The sequence below is a fragment of the Camelus bactrianus genome, chromosome X, assembly GCF_048773025.1.
Source record: "Camelus bactrianus isolate YW-2024 breed Bactrian camel chromosome X, ASM4877302v1, whole genome shotgun sequence".
NCBI lineage: Eukaryota > Metazoa > Chordata > Mammalia > Artiodactyla > Camelidae > Camelus > Camelus bactrianus.
Genome location: NC_133575.1, coordinates 62,512,600 through 62,528,960, shown reverse-complemented (window position 1 = coordinate 62,528,960; position 16,361 = coordinate 62,512,600). Strand labels below are relative to the sequence as shown.

At 34.0% G+C, this 16,361-nt stretch overlaps 1 protein-coding gene across 2 annotated transcripts in view; it reads left to right on the top strand.

Annotated features, from left to right (window-relative positions):
* The window catches only part of MAGT1 (magnesium transporter 1), a 42,002-nt gene that overhangs the window by 15,505 nt on the left and 10,136 nt on the right, over window positions 1–16,361 (top strand). For both annotated transcript variants that reach the window (XM_010950597.3, XM_045513399.2), the window contains exons 4-7: window positions 12,693–12,833; window positions 13,595–13,735; window positions 14,253–14,342; window positions 14,990–15,053. In XM_010950597.3, coding sequence (XP_010948899.1) covers window positions 12,693–12,833; window positions 13,595–13,735; window positions 14,253–14,342; window positions 14,990–15,053 — 436 coding nt within the window. The remainder of the gene's footprint in view (window positions 1–12,692; window positions 12,834–13,594; window positions 13,736–14,252; window positions 14,343–14,989; window positions 15,054–16,361) is intronic.

Genomic DNA, 16,361 nt, shown 5'->3' with positions numbered 1-16,361 from the left:
TTTGCTCGTAGATGTCCAGTTGTTTTAATACCATTTTATTGAAAAAATTTTCCTCCATTCAGTTGCCTTTTCTCTTTTGTCAAAGATCAGGTGACTGTATGTGAGTCTATTTTTCAGCTCTTCATTCTGTTCCATTGAATACCACACTATTTTGATTACTGTATCTTGAAGTTGGGTAGTGTCAGTCCTCCAACTTTCTTTTTCAGTATTGTAGTGGCTATTCTGGTCTTTCACCTGTCCATGTAAACTTTAGAATCAGTTACTCAATATCCACAAAATTTACTTGCTGGGATTTCGGTTGGGATTGCATTGAATTATAGATGAAGTTGGGAAGAACTGACATCTGGACAATATTGAGTCTTCTTTCTGTAACATGGAATATCTTTCCATTTCTTTAGTTCTTCTTTGATTTCTTTCATTAGGGTTTTGTTGTTTTCCTCATGTAAATTTTGTATGTATTTTGGTAGATCTATACCTAAGCACTTTATTTAGGGGGATGCTAATGTAAATGTATTGGTTTTTAATTCCTTTTGTTCATCGCTGGTATATAGGAAAGCAATTGACTTTGTATATCAACCTTGTGTCCTACAACCTTGCTATCATTGTTTATTAATGACAAGGAGTTATTTTGGTCAGTTCTTTTATAACTTCTACATATAGGATCATGTCATCTGTGAACAAAGACAGCTTTATTTTTTCCTACCTGATTTATATGCCTTTTATTTCCTTTTATTGTCTTATTGCATTAGCTAGAACTTCCAATACAGTGTTAAAAAGGAGTGGGGAGAGGAGACATCCTTATACTTGATCTCATGGGAAGGTTTTGCATTCCTCACTATTAAGTATGGTGTTAGCTCTAGAACTTTTGTAGATATCCTTTATCAAGTTGAGGAAGTTCCCCATTACTCCTAGTTTACTAAGAGTTTTTATCATGAATAGGTTTGAATTTTGTCTAATGCTTTTCCTGCATCTATTGATAGGATCATGTGATTTTTTAGCCTGTTGTGATAGATTACATTAATTGATTTTTGAATGTTGGACCAGCCTTACATACTTGGAATAAATCCTGCTTGGTCATGGTGTATAATTCTTTTTATACATTGTTGATTTGATTTGCTAATATTCTGTTTAGGATTCTTGCATCTATATGTTCATGAAAGATACTGAACTGTAGTTTTCTTATAATGTCTTTGTTTTTGGTATTAGGATAATGCTGGCCTCATAGAGTGAGGTGGAAATGTTCCCTCTGCTTTATCCTCTGGAAGAGAGTATAAAGATTGGTATTTTTTCCATATATGTTAGGTAGAATTCACCAATGAATTCATCTGAGACTAGGGCTTTCTGTTTTACAAGATTATTCTTATTGATTCAAATCCTTTAATAGATATAGTCCTATTCAGATTGTCTGTTTCTTCTTGTGTGAGTTTTGGCAAATTGTATCTATCAAAGAATTGGTCCATTTCATCTAAGTTATCAAATTTGGGGCATACAGTTGTTCATAGTTTTTTTTTTTAAGTATCCTTTTAATGTCCATAGGATCTGTAGTGATATCCCCTCTTTCATTTCTTTTTTTTTTTTTTGAATTGAAGTATAGTCAGTTTACAGTGTCGTATCAGTCTTTCATTTCTGACACTAGTAATTTGTGTCTTCTCTCTTTGTTTCTTAGTTAGCATGGCTAGAGGCTTATTTATTTTATTGATATTTTCAAAGAATATTTGGTTTTCTTTTGGTTTCATTGATTTTTCTCTATAGATTTTGTTTTCAGTTTCATTGATCTCTGCTCTAATTTTTATTATTTCTCTTCTTCTACTAACTTTGGATTTAATTTGTTCTTTTGTTGGTTTCCTAAGGTAGAAACTTAGATTACTGAGTTTAGATTTTTTTTTCTCCTATATGCATTCAGTGTTACAAATTTCCCTGTAACCATTGCTTTTGCTGTATCCCACAGATTTGGATAAGTTCTGTTCCCATTTTCATTTAGTTCAAAATACTTTTTTTCTTGAGATTTCTTCTTTGACCCATGTGTTAATTAGAATTGTGCTGTTTAATTCCCATGTATTTTGGAATTTTCTGGTCATCTTTCTGTTATTGATTTCTAGTATAATTCCATTGTGATCTGAGGGCAGACATTGTATGATTTCTATTCTTTAAATTTGTGTGTTTTTTATGGTGTGTTTTATGGCCTACAATATGGTCTATCTTGATGAATGTGTATTTTGCCATTTTGGATGAAGTAGTCTATAGATGTCAATTATATCCAGTCGATTGATGGTGTTGTTGTGTTCAACTGTATCCTTACTGATTTTTTGCCTGCTGGATCTGTCCATTGGGTATTGAAGAGGGGTGTTGAAGTCTCCAACAATGATAGTAGATTCATCTGATTCTTGCAGTTCTATTATTTTTTGCCTCACATAGTTTGACACTGTGTTGTGAGGCACATACTTGCTAAATAAGGACTGTTACGTCTTCTTGGAGAATTGACCCCTCTATCATCCCTGATACTCTTTTTTATTCCTGATAGCATTCATTGTTTTGAAGTCTGCTCTATCTGAAGTTAATATAACTAATCCTGCTTTCTTTTGATTAGTGTTTGCATGGTATATTTTCCTCCATATATTTACTTTTAATCTGTATGTGTCTTTATATATCATGTAGGTTTCTTGAAGACAACGTATACTTGGGTCTTGTTTTTTGAACCACTCTAACAATTTATGTCTTTTAATTGGTCCATTTAGACTATTGATGTTCAAGTTGATTACTGTTTTTTTAAAATATATTTTTATTGAAGTATAGTCAGTTTACAATGTTGTATCAATTTCTGGTGTGAGCACAATACTTGTCATATAGGAACATACATATATTAATTTTCATATTCTTTTTAACCATAAGTTACTACAAGATATTGAATATAGTTCCCCAAGTTGATTATTGTTATGGTTGAATTACCATCTACCATATTCATTACTGTTTTCTGTTTGTTGCACTTATTCCTTGTTCCTATTTTTGTCTTCCAATCTTTTTCTGCCTTTTATGGTTTTAATTCTGCATTTTATATGATTCCATTTTCTCTTCTTTCTTGGCGTATTGGTTATACTTTTTCTTTTTTTTTTTTTTTTTTGCTTTTTTTAAGGATTGCCCTAGAATTGACAATACACATTTTGCTAATCAAAGTCCACTTTCACATAACACTATACCACTTCACGGGTAGTGTGAATACCTTATAATAACAAGATAATCTTAACCCCCACTTTCTGTCCCGTGTATCATTTCTGTCATTCATTTCACTTATTTATAAGTGCGCGCACACACACATACACACAGTTGAATACATTGCTGGTATTATTTTGAAAAAACTGTTATTTGATAAATTAATTACAAATAAGAAAAACAAAAGATTTTATTTTACCTTAACTTATTCCCTCTTCTTTCCCTCCCTTACTTTATGTAGTTTCAGGTTTCTAACCTGTCTTATTTTCTTTTAACATTTCTTGAAAGAAATTCCCTTGATTTTTGTTAGTCTGAGAAAGTCTTTATTTCTTCTTCACTCTTGAAGAATAATTTCACATATTACAGAATAGTCTAAGTTGACGGTGTTTTTTTCTCTCAACACTTCAAATATTTTACTCCATTCTCTTCTTCTTTGCATGATTTCTGAAGAGAAGTTGGATGTAATTCTTGTCTCTCTTCCTCTATGGGTGAGGTGTTATATTCCTCTGGCTTCTTTCAGAGTTTTTTCTTTATCTTTGATTTACCTTTGAGTTTAAAAAATTATATGCCTGGACATAATTTTATTGGCATTTATCCTGCTTGATGTTCTTAGAGCTTCCTCAATCTGTGATAAGGAGTCTGATACTACTTTGAGGAAATTATCAGTCATTACTGTTTTGAATATTTCTTCTGTTCCTTTCTCTTTCTTCTGCTGGTATTCCCATTATGTGTATATTACACCTTTGTAATCGGCCCACAGTCCTTGGATTTACTGTTCTGGTTTTTTTTTCAGTCTTTGTTCTTTTGCTTTTCAATTTTCAAGGAGTCTATTGATAGACCTCTAGCTCAGAGATTCTTCAGCCATGTCCAGTGTACTAATATGCCCATGAAAGGCATTCTTCATTTCTGTTACAGTGTTTTTCATCTCTGGCATTTCTTTTTGGTAATTTCCTGAGATTTCCATCTCTCTGCTTACATTACCCATCTGTTTTTGCATGCTGTCTACTTTATCCATTAGAGATATTAATATATTAATCAGGTATTTTTCATTCCTTGAGTGTTAATTCCAACATCCCTGCCAATTCTGGTTCTGATAACTTGCTCTGTGTCTTCAAATTGTGTTTTCTTTTTACTTTTGCTATGCCTTATATTTTTTTCTTCATAACCAGATATGATGTACTGGGTAAAAGGAACTGCTGTAAAATGGCCTTTAGTAATATGGTATGAGATGTGAGCAGAGGGGAATATTCTATAGTCCTGTAATTAGATCTCAGTCTTTTAATGAGCCTATGCCTCTGGACTGTGAGCTTCACAAAAGTTTCTCAGTTTTTATTTCTTCCTTCTTAGAGGACAGGATGGGTGGAGTGAACTAGAGTTCGGAATTTCCCTTCTTCCAGGTCAGTTAGGCTCCGATAATACTGCATCAGGTTAAGCTCTGGTTAATTAGATTCCTTTGAGGTCAGGCTTTGTTAAGAACAGGGTTCTCTGGGGTGTTTAAAAAGTAGTTTCTTTTCCCCTCACCCTGAAGGTAGCATGAGGGGATTTTTCTCTAGTATTTACTGTGGAAACCTAGTCAAGCTCCTGGAGGTAAATCTTATTTTTCAGTCCCTAACCCTTCACCATGACTCTGCTTCTGGAGTTTTTAACTCTTTGAGTTGTACACACTGAGCGTCTAGTAATTGGTCAGTTATAGGTCAGGTTTTCCTACTCTGGCGGAGGTTCCTGATGCAATTTCTACTTGTGGGTCTCTGCTCAGATAAGCTGTGACTCCCTTTATTTGCCTGTCTGTCTCACCAATTTGGGGGGCAGTCATTTGCCCTGTGTCCTCCTCTCTCCTAGAGAATTCTAGAAAAGTTGTCTATTTTTCAGTTTGTTCATCTTTTTACTTGTTACAATGGAGTGGTGACTTCTAAGCTCCTAACATGGAGACCCATAAATCATAGCTTTCCACTGTATTTTTAACTTTGGCCTCTGTACTAGTTCTTCCCCTTTGCGTATAAGAGGATATAGATGCAATTAGTAGATTCAAGGACATAGATTCAATTTTGTCTGTTTATAAATGTGTCTAACTCATATAGTTGGGCATGTTTTACTCAATAATTGTATAAAACATAAAAGGAAAGATTTGGGTATACCTTTTTGTTGTATACCTTTACATGAATGACTTTCCAATCCAAAAATTCTTTGTGTCCCAAATGAAACTCCTGTCTCTCCCACTTCCACCCAAACCTGGTAGTCTTGTGTTCTGTATCACTAGTGACACTTCTTTGTCATTCCTCTTCTACAGCATCCGTCATCCTTTACATTTAACTGGTTGACTTACCATCAATATAATACTTCCTCCATATTGCCTGCCATAACAGTTCTTCGATGTTTTTTTTCTAGAGGGTATTGATAAGAAAAGTTGAGGTAAAAACAAACAGCCCAATCCAAAAATGTGCAGATGACCTAAACAAGCAATTCTCCAATGAAGACATACAAATGGCCAGTAGGCACATGAAAAACCGCTCAGTATCGCTAATTATCAGGGAAATTCAAATCAAAACTACAAAGAGGTATCACCTCACACCAGTCAAAGTGGCCATGATTCAGAAGTCAACAAACAATAAATGCTGGAGAGGCTGTGGGGAAACGGGAACCCTCCTACGCTGGTGCAGCCAGTTACGGAAAAGAGTATGGAGATTCCTCAAAAGACTAAAAATAGACTTACCATATGATCCAGCAATCCCACTCCTGGGCATATATCCAGAGGGAACCTTAATTCAAAAAGATACAAGCACCCCAATGTTCATAGCAGCACTATTTATAATAGCCAAGACATGGAAACAACCTAAATGTCCATCGACAGATGACTGGATAAAGAAGCTGTGGTATATTTATAACATGGAATACTACTCAGCCATAAAAGATAATAAAATAATGCTATTTGCAGCAACATGGATGGACCTAGAGATTCTAATTCTAAGTGAAGTAAGCCAGAAAGAGAAAGAAAAATACCATATGATATCACTTATATGTGGAATCTAAAAAAAAAAGACAAACGAACTTATTTACAAAACAGAAAGACTCACAGACTTAGAAAACAAACTTATGGTTACTAGGGGTACAGGAAGGGGGTGGGAAGGTATAAATTGGGAGTTTGAGATTGCAGATAGTAACTAATACATATACAATAGATAAACAAGTTTATACTGTATAGCACAGGGAACTATATTCAATATCTTATAGTAACTTGTGAAAAAGAATATGAAAATGAATATATGCACATGTATGGCTGAAGCAATATGCTGCACACCAGAAATTGACACAACATTGTAAACTGACTATACTTCAATAAAAATGTACATATACAAAAAAAGAATACTTGAGGGAAATTACATTTGGGAAACAATTTAAACAAAATTAAATTTTATTGTTTACTTCAGAGTATCAAGACATATGAAGGGTCTTAAGGTTTTATTCTACTTGCAAGCTAACAAGTTAGAGTCTGCCACAGTTTCATAGATGCTGGCAAAAGACATGACACTCCTGGATTGGAGTTAAAGGACTTTATTACTCAAAACAACAACAGTATCCAAAGTATCAGCACTTACTTGTACCAGTTCTCCAAGCCCCACTTATCATAGACACTACAAAGAAAACCAATGGATTCCATTATGGAAAAGTAATTCTAAGCTTTGGAAGCTCAAATCTTCTATAAAGGGTAGTAAGCATTCATGCCATTTGCTTTGGAGGGAGACTCTATTTCTATCTTCTAAGGCTATACAAACATCCTTGAGAACATCATCCAGAACAAAGGCAGTCAGTGCCTCTGATTGCAAAATGTGTGTAAACATGAGAAACCTATGGAGAATGGTCTCCCAACCCAGGACTTCTCATAGATTTTAACATGCTGATATGTGTTATACCGTCCATTCTAATAGTGAACTGTAATATGCAGAATTTTCCAAAGTATTGGACCACTTAGTGAAGCATTTTAGTTAGATTTTATGGAACATACTTTTGGAAATAGTGGTACACAGACTAAAGCCAAAATACCTTAGTCCTCCTCACTTCATGCCCTCTTTACTCCAAACAACCACCCTTTCCCATAATTATATTATGTCATGCACTATTTTATTTCAGCATTGTTCATTGTTTCCTACAACATGAAGCATCTTTTCTCCCTTGCTCCCTTTCTCTCCACTTTCAAAGTTCTATTTACCTTATAGGCCTCATTCCAGATACTCCCCTGAAGCCTTTTCAAATTCTCCAGATGAAATGTGAGTCATCCCTTTTCTTGTGTTGTTGTATTGCTTTTCTTATATTTCTTTTATACATGTATCCACATTCCATCTTATAGTAGAATTAGCCCTAGAGTTGTTTGACAGTCCCTCTTAAAATACACTTACTTAAAGGCAGAACCAACATCCTATAGCTACTAGTGCTCAGCACATAATGCATATTCAGTAATGTCAAACAAATGGCTTAACATTCCCATTTTACAGTATGTCATTGTACTAGTCATATTCCAGTCTCACACAGCTTCATAAATCAAGATCAATATATTCATAGAACATGCTTCAACCTAAAAGGTTAGTGCATTTAGGCTTTTTTAGACCAAAGGAAATAGTCTCCAGAGTTTAAGAAATTGCTTTCTCATTCTCTACTATTGAAGCTGGGGTTGTTTTGGAAATTAAAAATTATAATTCCATTTATTTTAACAAGATACACATAAAGAATTTCTGTTAGTGATTTGTAAAGGTACAAAACCAACTTTCCCCTACATCAAAGACATTTTAATATCAATGTCCATTTTAGTGCTATATTTAGAGTTAGTGGTATAAGGATAGTAAGTATGTCCAGCTGTGGAAGAAATTCAAACCTCTCTCCAAACAACAGTGTCATATGCCACAATATACAAATCTAAGCATGGATGAAGAGTGATACCTACCAAAAACAGTACATCTTGTTTTGGCTCTTTAACATCTAAGGATTTTCAAAGCTTAAAGGATTTTTTTAAATTTTAATTGTGATAAAATATATACAACATAAAATGTACTATCTTAACCATTCTTAAATTTATAGTTCAGTAGTGTTTAGTACATTCACATTGTTGTACAACCAATCTCCAGAATTCTTTGTCTAGTAAAACTGAAACTCTTTACATATTAAATAACTCCCTATCTCCTGTTCCCCCAGCCCCTGGTAACATTCTACTTTCTGTCTCTAAGAATTTGACTACTGTAGGTATCTCATATAAGTGGAATCATGCAATATTTGTCTTTTTGTGACTGGTTTATTTCAGTTAGCATAATGTTCTCAAAGTTTATCCATGTTTTGGCATGCATCAAAATTTCCTTCCTTTTTAAGGCTGAATAATGTTGCATTGTATGCATATACTACATTTTATTTATCCATTTATCTGTTGTTAAATGCTTGGGTTGCTTTCACCTTTTGGCTATTGTTAGTAATGCTGTTATCAAGCCACTATGGAAAGCAGTGTGGAGGTTCCTTAAGAAACTAAAAATAGAGTTGCCGTATGATCCAGCAATCCCATTCCTGGCCATATTCCAAAAAAGATGAAAGTTCTAATTTGAAAAGATACACGCACCTCAATGTTCATAGCAGTACTGTTTACAATATTCAAGACATGGAAGCAACCTAAGTGTCGATCAACAGATGAATTAATAAAGAAGATGGAACACACACACACAAATATGCACGTACACATACAATGGAATATTACTCAGCCATAAAGAAGAATGAAATAATGCCATTTGCAGCAACATTGATAGACCTAGAGATTGTCATACTAAGTGAAATAAATCAGACAGAGAAAGACAAATATTATATGATATCACTTACATGTGGAATCTGAAAAATAGTACAGATGAACTTATTTACAAAACAGAAACAGACTTAGAGACATAGAAAACAATCTTATGGTTACCAAAGGGGAAGGAGGGAGAGATAAATTGGTAGTATATGACTAACAGATGCACAATACTATGTATAATATAAGATAAACAACAAGGATTTACTGTATAGCTCAGGGAATTATATTCAATATCTTGTAATAAATTATAATAGAAAAGAATTGGGAAAAAGCATATAGATACATACATATATATGTATAACCAAATCACTTTGCTGTACACCTGAAACTAATACAATATTATAAATTAACTATACTTCAATTTTTTAAAAAAGCCCTGGAAAAAAACCACAGATTAGAATTTTTAACAAGTGCTATCAACATAGGTACACAAATATCTCTTCAAGACCCTGCTTTCAATTGTTTTAGATTTATACCCAGAAGTAGAATTCCTGGATCATATGGTAGTTCTATTTTTATTTTTATTTTTTTGGATCTCCATATTGCTTTCCATAGCAGCTGTACCATTTTATGTTATTTTTTGTTTTTTTGATAGTAGCTACCCTAATGAGTGTGGGATGGTGTCTCATTGTGGTTTTGATTTGTAATTCTTTAATGATAGTGATGTAGAGCATCTTTTCATGTGCTTGTTGTCTATTTGTGTATCTTTTTTGAAAAATGTCTGTCCATATACTTTGCCCAGTTTTTAATCAGTTTTCTTTTTAGTTGTTCGAGTTCTTTATATATTCTGGATATTAGCCTCTTACCAGATATATGATTTGCATATATTCTCTCCCATTCCATTGATTGCTTTTTCACTCTGTTGATTTGTCTTTAGCCTACAAGGTATTTTTAATGATCTGATTTGGTATAAGATGTTATACTAGTAATCATGGAAATACAAATTACAATAATGGTGATATACAATATTTCCCCATTAGATCAACTTTTGCCAAGAATATGGGGAAACAGATACCTTCTTACATTGCTGTGAAGTGTAAATTGGTACAGCCACTTTTGAAGGCAAGTTGGCTCTATCAATTTAATTTAAAATGTTTCTGCCCTATGAACTAACTATTCCATTTCTTAAAAAACACTCACATATATATAGAGAGATATGTACATGGCTGTTTATTACATCATTTTTAATTGGAAAAAAGGGGAAAAGTCTTAAAATACCAACAATAGCATAATTAATGAACTATGAGAGTGAGGTTGATATATATGTACTATCATGGATAAATCTCTCAAACATGGTTGAATATAAAAAGTAAATTGCAGAATATTACGGTTAATGTGATACCATTTGTGTTAAAATAAAGCAGACACAAAGCAGTATTATATACTTTCTGTTGGTACATACATGTTTTATGAATAAATTCAGAAAGTTCCAGAAATGATAATAGTGGCTGCCAGAAGGACTGGAGTTGGTCCTTATAACCCTATAATGTGTTTTTAATTTCATAAGGGAAATGGATTTCATATATTACCAAGTTCTCTTAGACATATGTATGTGTTTTAAATCCAAAGGTGGTACAATAGTTCCCCCCTTATCCACAGGGGATATGTTCTAAGACCCTGAAACTGCAGATAGTACTGAACCCTGTATGTAACTTTATTTTTTCCTATACATACATATATACATACCTATGATAAAGTTTAATTTATAAATTAGGCACAGTAATAGATTAATAACAATAACCAATACAAAATAGACCAATTAAAACAGTATACTGTAATAAAAGTTATATGAATATAGTCTCTCTCTCAAAATACTGTACAAATTTATCTTTTCTATCTTAGCTAAGCACTTACCATGTACTGTGGCCATTTTTTTTCAGTTGAGGTGGAACAGCAAAGTTAGCATGAATTTCTTTTTTCTTTTTCAAGATTTCATGAAGATTCATTCTTACCATAGTTCTTAGCAACCTCAGCATATGATTTTTTTTTTATTAAGTTGAGAACTTCCATCTGTTCACTTAAAGGAAATACATTGTGGCTTCTCTGTGGCATATCTGAATTGCCAGCATCACTACTCTTGTGTTTCTGGGCCATTATTAACTAAAATAAGGGTTACTTGACCATAAGCACTATGATACCACAGCAGTCGATCTGATAACTGCGAAGGCTAAGTGACTACTGGGTGGGATACGCTGGACAAAAGGATGATTCACATACTGGGTGGGATAGTGAGAAATTTCATCACACTGCTCAGATTGGCGTGCAATGTAGAATTTTTGAATTGTTTATTTCTGGAATTTTCCATTTAGTATTTTCAGACTGCAGTTGACCATGGGCAACTGAAACTGTGGAAAACAAAGCTATAGACAAGGGGGAACTACTGTATAGCTAAACAGATATTTAAGAATTTGTCCTAAAATTTGGGCAGTAGTTTGGTGGAGTGAACACTATCCAGGATCTGGCTCTTGGTTTTGCAAACTCAAATTGAATTTTTAACAGTGTAGCCAGAATTTATCTAGCTCTGGAGACTTTGTGCACACTCACCAAACTATAAAAATCCATGGACATTTGTAGCCAAAGAGCTAATCTGTTGATTCATTAATTTAAGATATTTTACTGCCAAGGAGTCCAGAGTAATCATATCCACTAATCAGTATACCCTCTCCCCTTATGGGAAAGTCTAAAAATTTACTGTTAGAAGGGTTACTGTGAATATAGAATTGAAGCAAGGGAGTTGGGTTATTTTATTGGTTGATGTCTTTAAGTTACAATTGTCTTATACAAGCCAATCTCCATTAAAGGATTACCCTCTGAGGGGACCTAAATGCTTACATCTGTTGTTCAACATCTTTTTCCTGGACTTAGACTTTCTATTTTCCACAAGTATAATTATTATCACAGAAGGAAAGATATAATGCAGATGAGTAGCTTGTAGATTCTTTACCTTAGCAATTCCCGTGTTATCATCTTAAGCGTACAGTGATCTCATGACAGAGAACAGAGAAATGTGATGCTTATCAGTAAACATTTATGAACGTTTTAGAATGGATTATTTCTGCATATTGGTACCATTTTGTATTGGTTTTCACTACAGTAGAGCACTATCTTATCCTGATCTTTCTTATCTCCAAATTGAGAATGTGCTCTAGGGGGAGGGTGTAGCTCAAGCAGTAGAGCACATGCTTATCACGCGTGAGGTTCTGGGTTCAATCCCCAGCACCTCCTCTAAAAATAAGTAAGTAAACCTAATTACCTCCCCCTGCCAAAAACAAAAGAGAGAGAGAGAGAGAGAGAGAATGTGCTCTATTTGGAGCTTATGTAAGTTGCATAAGACAATTTTAGTTCTTATAAATGTATTCTTCTTTGCAAATATGTGAGCAGATTAAAGTGACTGTGGTATGGGAAATTTTCCATTCTAAAGGAGTAAAATGTAGATTTTTTTTTAGCTAGGAATTTATACTTGGTCAGTAAAGTGTACTAGTTAAGGTCACAAGTAGCCTTGGGTTTGAATCCTGGCTCCATCACTTGACTTTCCTTTGGCAAATCACTTAACATACCTAAACCTGGGCTTCCTCATCTTTGTAAAATGCCTAAATTTCCAGATAATATTTTCCACTAAGAGTATTTCCTTGGTAATTTATATTTTCATGGAATACTTTTTATTCAGCTAAACATGAATTCAGCTCCAACTTTCATCAACTTTCCTGCAAAAGGAAAACCCAAAAGAGGTGATACATACGAATTGCAGGTGCGTGGTTTTTCAGCTGAGCAGATTGCCCGGTGGATTGCTGACAGAACTGATGTCAATGTAAGTTTCCTTGCTTTGCAGAAAGTTACTTTGCCATTATCCACTTTGAATCTTTCTGGGAGGTCCTAATTGGTCTTGTCCCCATATCACTGAGGTGGTAGTAGTTTGTCACACACTTCATGAATAACATTTAACAGAATCATCCGGATGAAAGAGTGAAGTTACAAAACATCCTCTATTAATTCAGCATGGAGTGAGTACACATTTGTTTTTTTGTTTGTTTATTAGTTTGTTTGTTTATTAGTTTGTTTAGTGGAGTAAGGTAATTCAGCTTATTTATTTATTCTTAGAGGAGGTACTGGAGATTGAACCCAGGACCTGGTGCATGCTAAGCATGCACTCTACCTACTCTATCTCTGCCTTCCCGCTAAGTACACATGTTTTTTAAATGGAGGTACTGGGGATTGAACCCAGGATCAGTTGCATGCTAGGTATGTGCTCTACCACTGAGCTATACTCACCCCTACCCAATTCAGCATGGAAACCACTCTTTTGACCTTTTTAAGTCCATGGACTTTATAGTTGTACTCGGCAAATACTTCTTAATCTAAAAGATGTTAGGTTGTGCATAAAGAGAATATTGTATCCATCCCATTTTAGGATACACTGTAGACTATTTTCATTAGGATGAAAAGAAAAAGTGTAATTTTTCTTGAAAGTAACCACACTAATTTTGATTGTTTTTATTTCAAACTATTTTGACCTATATAATTAATGAGTAAATTTCATGCTTTAAAATGTTTTTGTCTATTTTCCGTTAGATTAGAGTAATTAGACCCCCAAATTATGCTGGACCCCTTATGTTGGGATTGCTTTTGGCTGTTATTGGTGGACTTGTGTATCTTCGAAGAAGCAATATGGAATTTCTCTTCAATAAAACTGGATGGGCTTTTGCAGCTCTGGTGAGTGAATTTTAGAATAAAAATCGTTTGAATAAAATTCCTAATATGATATTGTTAGGTGGTATTTTGTTTATTTCTTATCTGTGGGAGACAATTTTTATATGTATTTATTTTATGCCTTAAAATCAGTGTGATTCCTCCATTATGGCATTAGGACGGCCAGAGCTTGAAGCAACTTATTGTACCCAGGTTTTTTCAACCAGAGAGACTATCACCCCTATGAAAATCTCTAGTTCTCTTGAATATATTCTTCTAAAAGCCTTTTCAATATTCAATTTTAAAATTCTGTCAGCTTATTTGCAATTTTAAAATAGTGTTTTCCTTTCAAAGTAAATAGCATTAATTCTTGTGATCCTTGTGATGAAATAGAAGCCTTAATCAAGAAATCATTTATCTGAAAAAAACTTTTCTTCATATATTACTTGAGAGGATGCACTTTTCATATACATGTTAGTCTAACAAGGTGGGAACAGCTACATGGTGTTATATGAGTATTTCATTACTTTTTGTTTCCTAGTGTTTTGTGCTTGCTATGACATCTGGTCAAATGTGGAACCATATAAGAGGACCACCATATGCTCATAAGAATCCCCACACAGGACATGTGGTAAGGAAGTCCAGGATTTCTTTCCATTGTATACCAAAGTTAACCTTAATGATTATTATCCTGTGAGATCAGTGCCAGCACATGAAGGAACTAGATTTAGTTTTGAATTTTCAATCTCTCTGTTAATGAGCTTCAATTGCTAAAAAGACTGTGCAGTACTCTTAAAAGTGGGAAATTCCTTATCCCATTTGGTGAGTTCCTTTAAGTAAGCTGGCTAACAATAAAAGTTGGCCTTCAACTAAATAGAATAATTGATCAAGTACTTGAGCATCTACTGTTTCTAGGCACTGTGCTAGGTATTATTAGATAGAGTGATAAGAAAAACATAGTCGCTGTTTTCATGGAGTTTATATTATTGTACTTCATGGTCTTTTACACTGAAATACTAGTTTTATCGTATATTTTGTTGTTGAAAACATAGTATAAGTACAGTGAATAAGTACAAATATAAGTACAAATAATAAATAACACAGAAATGGCTTTCATTTTAGTCAAACTTATTTATTGATGAATGCCACAGATCCAGTGCTTATATACATTGGCTAAATTAGTAATTTCATAGTGTTTGAAAATAGCCCATTTTAGGATTAAAATACTAAAATTTAATGTATATTTAAAGATCAAATTTTCTCTTTTTCCCCCCCTAGAATTATATCCATGGAAGCAGCCAAGCCCAGTTTGTTGCTGAAACACACATTGTCCTTCTGTTTAGTATCCTCCTTATAATAAGTTCTTGGGACTGTGTTTTAATTTGCCTGTTTTCTCACATCCTAGTATTGTCTCTGCAGCATTTGGTTGAGGCTGCTCTCTTATTAATGCAAGTCGTAACATCTTTGGAATCATATTACTGTGTCATCTGTCTTTGCCCAATCAGCTAAAGACCACCAGGGACAAACCTGCAGTCTGATAAAGCCAAGTTTATTAGATCATTGCTACAAGAGAGACTACACATCAGAGGAACCATGGAACATCTTACCTAAGGAAAGATAGAGTTGTTACAGGTTTGAGGAAAGGTGGAGCTTAGATGAAATGTAAATGAAGCAATGTTTTGTTGAGCTCAAAGCAAAGCCATGCTAAGTATAAAGCGGTCAGCATCAGGTCTGGACTATCAAGTGGACCCAGGTTTCTGTTTCCTGGAAACTACAGTATTCAGCTAAATGTGGGATTTTTGCCTTCAGAAACTCCTTTTTTGAAGCTCTGTGCTTTGATTGTAAACTTAGGATACTTGGAAATTGTACTTGTAAATTGAGTGACTTAGATCCTCCAGGCAAGAATGGAATGTTTTCTTCTTACTGATATAATTTGAATCAGTCTGTGATTTTAAGGAACAGTGTTCCTCATTGAGTAAGAAAACAGTAGTTGCTCAAAGACAGGGGTTATTTTGACATTTTACAGCTGCAGCGTGCCCTAGGGAGAAATATTATTTCCTGTGAACTATGTAGCTACTTTATATATGTGTTGTCCCATCCTCTTGAATGACAGGGCAGATTTTTACTTTTTCACATCTGAAAATTGATGCTTCTATAAGCTGCAAGGAAAGGTAACAGTGATACCAGATAGGCAGAGTCTAAATTTCTTAGTATTACTAAACACAGTTTACCTACCTGAATACGTAAGCAATGACTTTGTGGAACAAATCGACAAAGTGAACAAATGCAATGTTCCTAGAGATTTGCTTCTCAGCCAAGGGGTCCTGACATTGACATATGGGAATCAGTTGTAGCCCAGGCTATTAGAGAATCTGCCCAGTGACTTAATGGTAATGTCATTTGCTCTGCCTTGTCATCCCATCATCTAAATGACTTAGAGGAGTTCTATTCTTTGTTGTTATAGATATACTTTGCATACAGTTTGGTTTCTTAATGTATTATAAGTATTTAATATATCATGTATGGCCTTTATTGTTACAAAAGTGTATGAGAATTACAGAGAAGTAAGAAAATATAGGCAAGAAAAAGGAAAAATAGTCATCATTATCAATGTTTATATAATGAATATATCATAATTCAATTATTCTGT